This window comes from Liolophura sinensis, chromosome 1 (genome assembly GCF_032854445.1).
Source record: "Liolophura sinensis isolate JHLJ2023 chromosome 1, CUHK_Ljap_v2, whole genome shotgun sequence".
NCBI lineage: Eukaryota > Metazoa > Mollusca > Polyplacophora > Chitonida > Chitonidae > Liolophura > Liolophura sinensis.
Window position 1 is genome coordinate 18,272,507 of NC_088295.1, and position 13,892 is coordinate 18,286,398.

A 13,892-nucleotide genomic window follows, 5' to 3' on the forward strand; every position below is an offset into this window, starting at 1 on the left:
CAGACCAGCATGTGCTCTATTCCTGAACTCGGAGACCTCCTCAGGCATTACCTATACGCCATCATGAAGTTAACAGGTGGTTTGTAGACTGGACTTGATGCCACAAATGACAAAAGACAGTGCAGGTACATTTAACCCAATTAATAAATAGAGTGTGGACCTAAACGAAATTTGGTCAGAGCGGAAAGCTTCATGGCCTGGACACATATTGCATGTTCAGGACAAAACTAGCTCAGTTAATTGTGATAAAACTGAATTAGTTCTTAATCAGATATTCACTAACCTGTTTTCATCATAATGCTGTAAGGCTTTTTTCAGTTGTGACCTTTCTCTTGCGGAAAGAAGGTCGTTCATGTAAGAGTTTAAGGTGGTGTGTTGTTGTTGTTTCAGAGATTTAGTCCCCATCACAGGTTGAGATCGAGGAGACCCTAGAATAAAAACATCAAGAAGGCATAAAAATAAACAATTAATTCGCAAATACAGAAACACCAATTTCTCTGTTTCAGGAGGAAAATCATATTTAAAATTGCATTCCTTAGATAACTGACAAGCATATACTTTATTTTTGATCAACTCATTAAAATTTAGGCTACAGATAATAAACATATTCAGTCTATCAGAAAATTTCGAAGTAAAATTTTCAATGAAAGTTGAACTGAAATTTATAAAGAAGGAATGTGGCTTCAGCCCTTAACATCTGGCCAGTAACATTTTCAGCTTAATTAATCTAAAAATGTCACTAGAACTGAAAAGCAAAATAACATTTTTTGTTTTTGGTGTTATTTAAAGGTATGTGCAGTAAAAGTTTGTAACAATGTATGGTCATCTCCTTCCAGGCAACTGCATGATGTAATCAGGAAGACATGAAAAATTATCTCATGTTGATGTCTCCAACATATCATAAACTCATGCATATTGGATTAATGTAAATTTAACTAGTGAGTGACTTACCAGGCAGATGAGTTAACAGTGGATTGGTCTGCACTCGACTAGTGGATAATGGGCCATTTGTCATACCATGGTCTTGCAGTTTGTCTGGAAAATTTCATAGTAAACACAGGTAGGTCAATCAACTTTGCCTTGACGTAAAACCAGACATATAAGGAGAAATGAATGTGAAAAAACAGTGGAATGTTTGAGAGCTTCATGCTCTAATATTAAGCTGATTCTGCAAGTAATACTGTTGCTCCAGAGTAAATCTTGTTTAAGTGCTGTTCTTAACGGACTAAAATTGCTAACTGTCTGTGATGACAAGGGTACTTTGTCTGAAAACTGTTACTGACTGACTGTGATGAAAAGAGGACTGTTTGAAAACGTTGCTAACTGACTGTGATGCAAGCAATACCTTGTTTGAAAACTGTTGCTAACTGCCTGTGGTGCTAACAGTGCCTTGTTTAAGAGCTGTCCCAAACTCCCTGTTCATAGTCTAACATTACGCTCATTCTGAAAGTAGTACTCTTGTTCCAGAATAGAACTTAAAGAGCTGTTATTAACAGACTGTATACTGTTGCCAACTGACCATGTCTGAGAGCTGTTGCTACCTGACTGTGGTGTAAGCAGTACCTTGCTCGAGAGCTGTTAAGCTGGCTGTGGTGTAAATTGTGTCATGTCTGGGAGATGTTGCCAACTGACTGTGGTGTAAGCAGTACCTTGAGTGCAGTTGCTACCTTACTGTGGTGTAAACAGTACTTTGTTTGAGAGCTGTTGCTAGCTGACCATGTTGTACGCAGTACTTTGAGAGCTGTTGCTAACTGACTGTGGTTTATGCAGTACCTTGTCTGAGAGCTGTGGCTAACTGACTGTGATGTACATGTAAGCAGTACTTTGCCTGAGAGCTGTTGCTAACTGACTGACATAAGCAGTACCTTGTTTGAGAGATGTTGCTAACTGACTGTGATGTAAGCAGTACCTTGTTGGCGAGATGTTGCTAACTGACTGTGATGTAAGCAGTACCTTGTTGGTGAGATGTTGCTAACTGACTGTGATGTAAGTAGTACCTTGTTTCAGAGCTGTTGCTAACTGACTGTGATGTAAGCATTACCTTGTTTCAGAGCTGTTGCTAACTGACTGTGGCGTAAGCAGTACTCCTGATGACTATGAGGTAGCTGTATACGCAGGAAGAGCCAGAGACTGCATTTAGAAGGTGTGTCCAACACTCTGTCCACAGCTACACAGAACTTGGATATATCCCTGTTAAGATATCAACTGGTATATCACAAGTACATATATACAAATTATAAAACTCTCTCCGCTCATGTGAAAACATGAAATCTATCAGCATTTTCATATTAAAACCTTATGATCTGTTTTATTAATGAAAGATCTGACTAGAGCAGTTAATAAAGAAATACAGATTATCTTTGAAGCTTAAAGTATATCAAACAGTCACACAGATTCCACAGTTTAGAATCGTTACACTGATTCTTTGCGTTTTGGGTATGAACAGAATGAATGTATAACGATGCAGTATCATCAACATGCCAGCCATATGTTGGTGGTCTGTCGGTGGGTGGTTTACATACTTGGACTGTCTGTATTCTTGTACAGCACCCTTCAGCTCCAGTCTCTCTCTGGGGGTGAGTAGATACTCCATCTGGGGACAGAGAATACACCATTACACATACTGTATGTGTAAAATACACACACACAAACACTTTTGTTTCTACCACTCCTACCATTTTATGAGCTTCTCCTATTGCTAGAACAACTTCAACATTTAAAGAAATAAACAGATACGGGCACTGCACAAACATGCATGTACATCTACATTCTATATAACATTGCATAGTGCTTGGTTTAACTAAATGTGATATAACACAGAGGACAAACACACCAAAACCTTGATTGATATACATGGAGTTATGTTTAAGAATATGTAGACTAGAACTGAATATAGTGACAGATAAGAGTCAGCTTACTCTTTGCTTGAATGTCCTCCCCTCACCATCTATTGTGTGCTGCAAGCTACCAATCCAGCTGGTGCTCAAGCCACTGGATGTACTGGACAGGTCAGTGTCGGTCTGAGCTGAAAACATTTGGAATGTGTTTGTTTATTTGTTTATTTATTTATATTTTACACCATAGGGGAAGTGTTAATTACACTTACATGTTGTTTATGCATACAATGAAATTATTATTAGATACAACTAGCACTTCTTTCACTAAGTACCATTATTGATTATTTCTTTGTACAAACAATGCTATTCCTACCAATATGAAGAGGGTAATTTCAAACGAGCCATCATGGAAAAGTAGTAAATCAACAACAGACTTACTACCATCTTCATCGACTCGTCTCAGCACATCCACAGTTACCTCCCCTTCACAACTCTTTAACAGCTGGACGACAGATTGATGACTGCGTGATCTAAAGAAAAGAATATACAGCAGTGTTATACTTTGTTAAAAACCACTGGCCAATGTTCCAGTAAACATACTATAGGCGATATGGCTACTTTCAACATAGTGAGTTGTTGAATTAACTGATGGGTCAATGCATTCTTTTAATTCATGATCATTTAAATGATGGCAGGCAGGTTTATGGATAGAGAAAAATGAAGATCTGAGAATTGATTGGACCAGGTACATTGTGCCTTACACCCCTAACACATCATAGAAGCAGGAGTTAGGAGCAACATTAGAACATACACTGTGACTGCCGCATTCAACAGTTGATGGTTTAAACTGCTCAGCTAGCAAGACCCTGGGATAACATACAAACATATAATACCCTGTAGCTTTCTAAATCAGAGGGAGTAGAATATACAGTCTACTGTAGCTCTATTCAGTCTTTCCTGGACAATATTTGAGGGTTTTTCATCTGACATGCACTTTACGCTAGTGTGTTCTTTGCCTTTAAAGTACTTTTGGTGCACTTTTGGTGCAGATGACATCCCATTGACAAATGGAGTTCCCATGCTAAAATATAGCTCCAGCTGGGTAAGTTTGCCTCTGGCTTAATTTACAATAGAGAGTTTGCAATGTAATTTGATAAAGACTCTGTCTAGTTTCCCTAGACCCATAAAAATGGTAGCTTCTGACTCCTAAAATTCTAGAAAAATCAAGTCTCTTATTATTCTCTAAATCACAACCTGTTAGTTATGCTAGAACTCTCACCTGACATCTGTGTTATTGACCGTGACAATAACATCTCCTGCCTGAAGACCTGCCTTGGCAGCACTCTTACCCTCATCCACAGACTCCAGGTGGACAGGGTTAGCTCCCTTCAATACAAATCCATACCCCTCTCTAGTTTTGGAGAGACGACAGGTCCTGAAAAATATAATATCCATACCTTTATATATTTATTTCCCATCATTAAAAACACAGATTGTGCACTATGTGATTCTTAAGAAATAGGTGACTTTCTTCTGTTTTTTATTTAAAAAAAAGAGCACAAATGAGATGACTGGAATTATATGTCTACTGTCTGTCTCACTACAATTAGGAGATAACACTTCCGAATGCCCTGACAGGTTCAGGCATGTTGGGGAGATACCATAGATCTCAGGGGTTGGACAGCTTGGAAAATCAATGGTTCTTTTTAACCGATAAAACTATTTACAGTCACAAACAGCAGTGACAATAATTCTTTTCTGATGAAAGTTTCTTCATATATCCAGAAATATAAGATAAACTCTTGAATAAACTTTGCTGCTGAAAGTACTTACCCTCAAGCCAATCTGTTTTACACATACAATTTAAACATATTAAACATAATTTAAAAACCACACAGATTTGATCACTGACCGTCTAACATATCCAGTAGGGGCGTGCTGTTGGTGATGTGATGACTGAGGGCTTGTATGTTGGTAACGTGATGGATGAGGGCTTGTATGATGGTGATGTGATGGTTGAGGGCTCCTGACGTTGGATCGTGATGGCTGAGGACTTGTGGCCAATGATTGATTTCTCTCATATGCTTGCTCCTTCACGTCAAAATCCTGAACAATTCGATCAAATTCAGCACGATGTCGCAGTGGAATGTATAGCCTGAAGAAAGAAAAAAAAAAGAAACTAAAATTTTTGGGTAAATGAAAACAGGCAACCAGGGAATTCAGGTCTTCCATCACTTGGGAATTTGAACATAAAAGTTTTGGGGTAGAGTGCCTAGAAATTTGGAGGAAGAGGATGTGAGTGGTGTAAATAATATAGAGGATGATAGTGATTTAGGAGGAGTTGAAAGAATGAATGATTAGTGCTTAATGCCACTTTTGCAATGAATCAGCCATATCATGGCCAGAACAAGTTAAAAACACGAGGTGGCATGAGGAGTTGATTATACACAAATGCACCACATATCAACATACAACAAGCATCCTGAGGATCAAGGTCCTCCCCAATAGGGCATTCTCTCCAATCCTTCTGGACAGTGGACAATAAAGTAAAACAAAAAAAACATAAGAAAACATTACAATGTTTCTGATAGCTGCATATGATCCGAACTGTACCGGAAATCTTTGAGCAGTTTTCTGTAAGCAGGAAACTTGAGGATAGTCAACACAGCAGAAGACAGCATGACACTGTTTCTAATAACTGTCTACAATATGAAATCTACCTGAAATCTTTGAGCAGTTTTCTGTGAGCAGGAGACTTGAGGATAGTTAAGAGAGCAGAAGACAGCATGACACTGTTTCTAATAACTGCCTACAATATGAAATCTACCTGAAATCTTTGAGCAGTTTTCTGTGAGCAGGAGACTTGAGGATAGTTAAGAGAGCAGAAGACAGCATGACACTGTTTCTAATAACTGCCTACAATACGAAATCTACCTGAAATCTTTGAGCAGTTTTCTGTGAGCATGAGACTTGAGGATAGTTAAGAGAGCAGAAGACAGCATGAGACTGTTTCTAATAACTGTCTACAATATGAAATCTACCTGAAATCTTTGAGCAGTTTTCTGTGAGCAGGAGACTTGAGGATAGTCAAGAGAGCAGAAGAGAGCATGACAATGTTCCTGTTCTCAGCATACTGCTTCAATACGCCCACTACTGCCATCTTCTTCTCATAGTCATCTCCCAGCACCTCATTCAGCTACAACATAAAAATCAAACCAAAATGTTCATTATCTCCTCTGATGATAACTAAATATCAACTAGTGGTAGACCTGATCGTAACTGGTGGTGACTATTTAACAGTAACCAGGGTTTTCTTGAGTTTACTCTATATACCAACAGATGGTAGGCCTACTTTAATACAATAAGAGTAACCATCGTTTCCTTGGGTTTACACCCGATACCAACATATGGTAGGCCTATTTACATCTACCGTAATAATACACATTCCTGTGTTGGTGTTTCACGCCATACTCAAGAATATTTTACTTACATGATGACAACCATCATTATGGTTGCAGGAAACCGGGCAGGTTACTGACAGACCTCAGCTGTAATATATTCACCTTCTAAGAGGTATTACCTAAACTTCAAACCTGAATGGAGTTGCCTTGCAAAAATCAACCTTATTTAACAAATCATTTATAAATTTATGAAGATTCTGAGAGTGTTGAAAACATTACTTCCCATCTCATTCAGAAATATATACAAACACATATGGTATTACAAAATGACCAGTACGCACATACAAACTCACCTCAGGTGACAAACTTTCTATGCACTACCCACCAGCCAGTGGTTTACTAGAGTGCTCGGAGTGGAGGGGTCGGTATTTTTTATAGCGGTCATTTTGTTACACAACAATGATGATTATCTTGTTTGGCATTACATGTATTTCTGAATGCGTCCTGCCTAGCCTTTACTCCATACTTAACGATCAGCCAAGTTTAATTAGCTTTATCAAACATAGGTGTGACTGTGGAGTGTGAGAATGGGGAACTTTTCCCACCTAAAATAATTTGGGCTCAAACCCTGCACAGTAATCTATTGTTCAGTTCTGACTTTGCAATCATATTTTATGAACAAACTGATAAATACTCTACGACTGCAAGAGTACAATGGTAAATCCAGTCTGCACTCAAGTCGCCCAATTATTGGCTTTCCTGTACAAAGTACAGGCATAGCTTATGTCCTACCCTGAGCATCGGTGTCCCCACAACAGGGAAAGCAATGTTAAACATAATGTTATTTATTTATTTATTTGATTGGTGTTTTACGCCGTACTTAAGAATATTTCATGACCATCTGCAGGTTGCTGACAGACCTTCCCACATACAGCCGGAGAGGAAGCCAGCGTGAACAAAATGTTAGGGGTGGTTTCTGCATGTATTGAGCTCAGAGTCTGCACACATATAGAGCAGAATAGCATGAGGGGGATATTCCATCGTTGATTCGGTGTGTACATATTTCGTACCGTAAATTACGGAATTCCTGACTTAGTGTATTATGTATTAGAAGCAATGTTAAAGAAAATGTTAGAGGTGGTTTCTCAAAAAGTACTGCATGTATTGAGCTCAGGGTTTGCTCACCTGTAGAGCACAACAGCACGAGGGGCATATTACACTGTTGACTGGGTGTGTTCATATTAAATACCGTAAGTTCATGAATTCCTGGCTTAGTGCATTTTATATTAGAATCACCGTTTTACAAAATGTTCGGGTTGGTATTATAAAAAGTATTGTACATGCATGTATTGACCTGAGGTTTACATATGTATAAAGTATAACGAGTTCTTAATGCATTAAGCTGAAGTTCTGCATTCATGTGTCTCAGAGGCGAGTTTTTTTAGTAGCATTGCTACCAATTCTAAATCTCAAACATATATTGATCATGTCATACTGAGCTTTACACACCTTTAAATTTGTTATGCTTGCTAAATCAGGAATTGCTGAACTAAGCTATGAGTATGCAAGCATTGAGGTTAACCATAAATCCATTAGCTGAATTAAGGCTGGTGCTATCCTCCCCCCTCCCCCCCCCCCCCCCCCACCCCACACACACAAACACAAGCTTCATTATGCATTCTATCTTTTCATGCCATATATTGATCATCAGGTCTTAATAGAGCTTTGATTGGAAAAAGCTGTTAAACAAGCTTCTATTCAAACCCACTTTCAAAAGGTGTTACCACAAAGTCCACACAAAGAATAACAGATAACGCCTACATGATGGTTTGTATGCATTCTACTATAATGTTAGACTAGTATAAACTCACCTCTGATGTCTTGCACCAGTTTCAATACTAAACGATATCAATATAAAAATGTTAGGAAGTGAATCCTAGCTCAATTACAGTATCATTTATCCTTGTTTACGGACAGCTTAAAAATATAATCACATTTAGGATATGTTTAGCCACAAAGCCAATTAATATTATCAACTATGCTAGATTCCATGAACAAATACATGCTGTTCATACCTGTATGAGGACTACATGACTACATAGTTCACATGAACAAATACATGCTGTTCATACCTGTATGAGGATTTCATAACCATATAATTCACATGAACAAATACATGCTGTTCATACCTGTATGAGGATTTCATAACTACATAGTTCACATGAACAAATACATACTGTTCATACCTGTATGAGGATTTCATAACTACATAGTTCACATGAACAAATACATGCTGTTCATACATGTATGAGGATTTCATAACTACATAGTTCACATGAACAAACAAAGAGCACATTTACATCATGTATATTAAACTTTTGCAAGAGCAATCTGCATGTGTAAAATGCGTACAGGGGTGAACTGTAACATGTACAGGTGGTCTGACAGGGATGAGCTCTAACATGTACAGGTGGGCTGACAGGGATGAGCTGTAACATGTACAGGTGGGCTGACAGGGATGAGCTGTAACATGTACAGGTGGGCTGACAGGGATAAGCTCTAACATGTACAGGTGGGCTGATAGGGATGAGGTCTAACATGTACAGGTGGGCTGACAGGGAAGAGCTCTAACATGTACAGGTGGGCTGACAGGGATTGAGCTTTACACATGTACAGGTGGGCTGACAGGGGTGAGCTTTAACGTGTACAGGTGGGCTGACAGGGATGAGCTCTAACATGTACAGGTGGGCCGACAGGGGTGAGCTGTAACATGTACAGGTGGTCTGACAGGGATGAGCTGCAACATGTACAGGTGGGATGACAGAGGTGAGCTGTAACATGTACAGGTGGTCTCACAAGGGTGAGCTTTAACATGTACAGGTGGTCTCACAAGGGTGAGCTTTAACATGTACAGGTGGTCTGACAGGGGTGAGCTTTTACATGTACAGGTGGGCTGACAGGATGAGCTCTAACATGTACAGGTGGGCTGACAGGGATGAGCTCTAACATGTACAGGTGGTCTGACGTGTGAGCTGTAACATGTACAGGTGGGCTGACGGAGGGGAGCTGTAACGTGTACAGGTGTCTGACAGGGGTGAGCTCTAACATGTACAGGTGGGCTGACAGGGATGAGCTCTAACATGTACAGGTGGGCTGACAGGATGAGCTCTAACATGTACAGGTGGGCTGACAGGGATGAGCTCGAACATGTACAGGTGGGCTGACAGGGATGAGCTTTAACATGTACAGGTGGGCTGACAGGGGTGAGCTGTAACATGTACAGGTGGGCTGACAGGGATGAGCTCTAACATGTACAGGTGGTCTGACAGAGGTGAGCTGTAACATGTACAGGTGGTCTCACAAGGATGAGCTTTAACATGTACAGGTGGTCTCACAAGGGTGAGCTTTAACATGTACAGGTGGTCTGACAGGGGTGAGCTTTAACATGTACAGGTGGGCTGACAGGGATGAGCTCTAACATGTACAGGTGGGCTGACAGGGATGAGCTCTAACATGTACAGGCGGTCTGACAGGGGTGAGCTCTAACATGTACAGGTGGTCTGACGTGTGAGCTGTAACATGTACAGGTGGTCTGACGAAGGGGAGCTGTAACGTGTACAGGTGTCTGACAGGGGTGAGCTCTAACATGTTACAGGTAGTCTGACAGGGGTGAGCTCTAACATGTACAGATGTCTGACTGGTGAGTTATAACATGTACAGGTAGTCTGATATGGGCGACAGACCCCTGAATCAATCTAGCTAGGGAAGCTAGGCAAAATCTCCTATATACTACCTAATTACCACTGGCACTAAATAATTAATCTGATCGGCCCAGGTAATTAGGAACGACTACTCCAGCAGATGTATTAGCCATTGATTACAGGTTAATCAGTTAATACACACATATAGAGATTACAGAGCTGTATGCCTGAATACCTATGGGTCAAGGCGAAGACCCCTACAGCTAAAATCTGTCAACAATTGCTGCTGTTTCATAATCACAAGAGTTGTGACATTCCATAAAAAGTGGATGACTAGGTAACTTTAACATAGAGCTGATTTCCACACCTAAGAAGTGGAACTAACCTGTAGTGGTTGTATGAAAACAGCTTCATCTATGTGATTCTGATACAGGTACATTTGTACAACGTTTTCATTTATTTAATTATTTACTTCATGTTTTAATCTATACTCATTAAGATTTCACTTAAATGGTCATGTTTGCAGGAATTGATTTTTCCTTGTTGTCATAGCCTGTCATTAAAGGGGCTTTACTGGAGAATTAGAAACAAAGATCAGCGCAAAATCCAATCAAATATTTGCTGTTGTTTTCGAATAGCTAAATTAATTACCTTTCACAAAATATCAGCCTCGTCATGTGCACATGTATTAACCATTCAACACTGATAATTAAGTTCTTAAAATTTATAAAAAGAGTTGCACTGTAACTGTTTTAAACTTTAGAATATTTTTAACAGTATAAATATTACAGATACATCTGATATCTGAAAGGCAATAATTCTATTCTTTGTAAACACAGGAAATTTCAGGTGATTTCACTTGCTTTGCAAATACAAATTTTAAGATTATTAAGCAATACAGGTATAGTAAGCGACATCTATGTAAGTATTATGGATAGTAAAAGTTGGACATAGCTTTAGGGGAACCCCCATGCCAGGCTTCATGTACCAAACTAAACTAACGATTTAAAACTGTATCCCACAAGCCAGCACAAGTTAGACATTAAGTATGAACCATGTAAGCCACTTTGTTTGGGAATAATTGTTACAACTGAGATACATGTAAGACACTGACTGGCCAACAATCTGTAACAACTGATTTGAATTAACTAAATTATAAACTAAATGGTTAACTAGATAATATGTGGCATAATTATTACTTTGAAGTTAAATATAAATCACGTGCATATCTTGCACTTGTAGATCCGACATTATAGATCTGTCATTCTGTACATTTATAGATTTCTAAATCAATAAATTGATAAATAAATAATAACTGAGCAATAAATTTACATTTTGGACTTTTTTCCACATTATAATCTAACTACAGTGCATTAACTGAAATGTCAGTTGGCCCAAAATGGAATTAAAGTATCAAACACTTCAGATACAAGTGGTCTTTGCTATGTTCATCATCTAGATGAGCTGTGAACTGTTAACATCCATAGGTAATGCTCAACACTGGAAACAAGCACATAAGCATGTAAGTGAACATCATCAGCTAAGTCTATACACTAAATCTTAATAATATAATTAAATAATTAATCTTGTAATATTAAATCTATTACAAGAACATACATATTATAACTATGATCTACATGTACAAATAGAAATTGTGTCATATACCGATCGCTTAGTCCATGCATGCTTCAGCATTGTACCAAACACTCCAGCTTTTCTACGTGTGAATTGGACACTATGTGAAACCACGTACACATATCTACCTATCTGATCAGACATAAGTCACATCTGCATCAATAATACGCAGGGATTTCTTCCTTGTACAGATCATAGTCAGAGATGTGTATACCTGACAACGGTTGCCTGACTCAGCCGCGCAACAAACAGGTAAAGTATATAGGTAACAGCTGTTCTGCATGGTCCCGTCTTTTCTATAACACACAGGAATTGAAATTTTAAAGATTTTTCATATTTTCGCTGTGAGAGATCTGGCGGGCCGTGTAGTAGCTGAACACTTCTGTGGTGATCAATGCCGATGGGGAGTTGCTCTTAAACCACTGAGGGTGGGGAAAGTGGGCGGGGGGGGGGGGGGGGGGATAAGGGTCCAGCTGCTAGGTGGAGCTGTCAATATATGTATGCCGGCGTGTTCATACAGCAGACTGGATACATACACTTGTCAGTCATATCATAAGTGTATGACTATGAGTCATTAAGGCCTCTTCATGTGTAAATATCACTGACAGACTGATTAGTGTCAACACAATGAAGTATGCTAGACGTACGATGATGATGATGATGATGTTCACACCACAGACAATGTTCATAAAATACATTACTTTTTTGCAAAATTTCATTCCTTTATTCATTTGATCCCTGTTTAATGCCAGTCTCAAGGATTTTACACTTTTACAGTGATGTGCAGATATGCACACCATATTGGCGGAAGACAAGCAGTCTATAAAAAACATAAGACTATAAAGCAAACGACCACATGAGTATGGTCGACCGCTTCTTGTCAGCAAGGTCCCCCGAACAGTGAGAGTGGGGGAATATATGCAGTACAGTTGTACACGTACAATACAACTATATAATATGGCTGACACCCAGGTCTCCTTCACATGTATATTACTGACACTCTGGTCTCCTGTATATGTATATGGCTGACACCCAGGTTTCCTCTATATGTATATTACTGACACTCTGGTCTCCTCTATATGTATATGGCTGACACCCAGGTCTCCTTCATATGTATATGACTGACACCCAGGTCTCCTTCACATGTATATGACTGACACCCAGGTCTCCTTCACATGTATATGACTGACACTCAGGTCTCCTTTATACATATATGGCTGACACCCAGATCTTCTTCACATGTATATGGCTGACACCCAAGTCTCCTTCACATGTATATGGCTAACACCCAGGTTTCCTTCACATGTATATGGCTGACACCTGTCTCCTTCACATGTATATGGCTGACACCCAGGTTTCCTTCACATGTATATGGCTGACACCCAGGTCTCCTTCACATGTATATGGCTGACACCCAGGTTTCCTTCACATGTATATGGCTGACACCCAGGTCTCCTTCACATGTATATGGCTGACACCCAGGTCTCCTTCACATGTATATGGCTGACACCCAGGTCTCCTTCACATGTATATTGCTGACACTCAGGTTTCCTCTATATGTATATGGCTGGCACCCAGGTCTCCTCTATATGTATATGGCTGATACCCAGGTCTCCTTCACATGTATATGACTTACACCAAGGTCTCCTTAACATGTATATGGCTGACACCCAGGTCTCCTATATATGTATATTACTGACACCCAGGTCTCCTCTATATGTATATGGCTGACACCCAGGTCTCCTCTATATGTATATGGCTGACACCCAGGTCTCCTTCACATGTATATGACTTACACCAAGGTCTCCTTAACATGTATATGGCTGACACCCAGGTCTCCTATATATGTATATTACTGACACCCAGGTCTCCTCTATATGTATATGGCTGACACCCAGGTCTCCTCTATATGTATATGGCTGACACCCAGGTCTCCTCTATATGTATATGGCTGACACCCAGGTCTCCTTCACATGTATATGGCTGACACCCAAGTCTCCTTCATATGTATATGGCTGACGCCCAGGTCTCCTTCACATGTATATGGCTGACACCCAGGTCTCCTTCACATGTATATGGCTGACACCCAGGTCTCCTTCACATGTATATGGCTGACACCCAGGTCTCCTTCACATGTATATGGCTGACACCCAGGTCTCCTTCACATGTATATGGCTGACACCCAGGTCTCCTTCACATGTATATGGCTGACACCCAGGTCTCCTTCACATGTATATTGCTGACACTCAGGTTTCCTCTATATGTATATGGCTGACACCCAAGTCTCCTTCATATGTATATGGCTGACACCCAGGTCT

At 39.7% G+C, this 13,892-nt stretch overlaps 1 protein-coding gene across 4 annotated transcripts in view; it reads right to left on the reverse strand.

Moving 5' to 3' along the window:
- The window catches only part of LOC135476241 (delphilin-like), a 37,009-nt gene that overhangs the window by 13,996 nt on the left and 9,121 nt on the right, over positions 1-13,892 (reverse strand). For all 4 annotated transcript variants that reach the window (XM_064756211.1, XM_064756201.1, XM_064756193.1 and 1 more), the window contains exons 5-13: positions 5,879-6,033; positions 4,750-4,992; positions 4,117-4,272; positions 3,276-3,367; positions 2,919-3,025; positions 2,523-2,593; positions 2,042-2,190; positions 952-1,035; positions 284-428 (exon numbers count right to left, since the gene is read on the reverse strand). In XM_064756211.1, the coding sequence (XP_064612281.1) occupies positions 284-428; positions 952-1,035; positions 2,042-2,190; positions 2,523-2,593; positions 2,919-3,025; positions 3,276-3,367; positions 4,117-4,272; positions 4,750-4,992; positions 5,879-6,033 (1,202 nt within the window). The remainder of the gene's footprint in view (positions 1-283; positions 429-951; positions 1,036-2,041; positions 2,191-2,522; positions 2,594-2,918; positions 3,026-3,275; positions 3,368-4,116; positions 4,273-4,749; positions 4,993-5,878; positions 6,034-13,892) is intronic.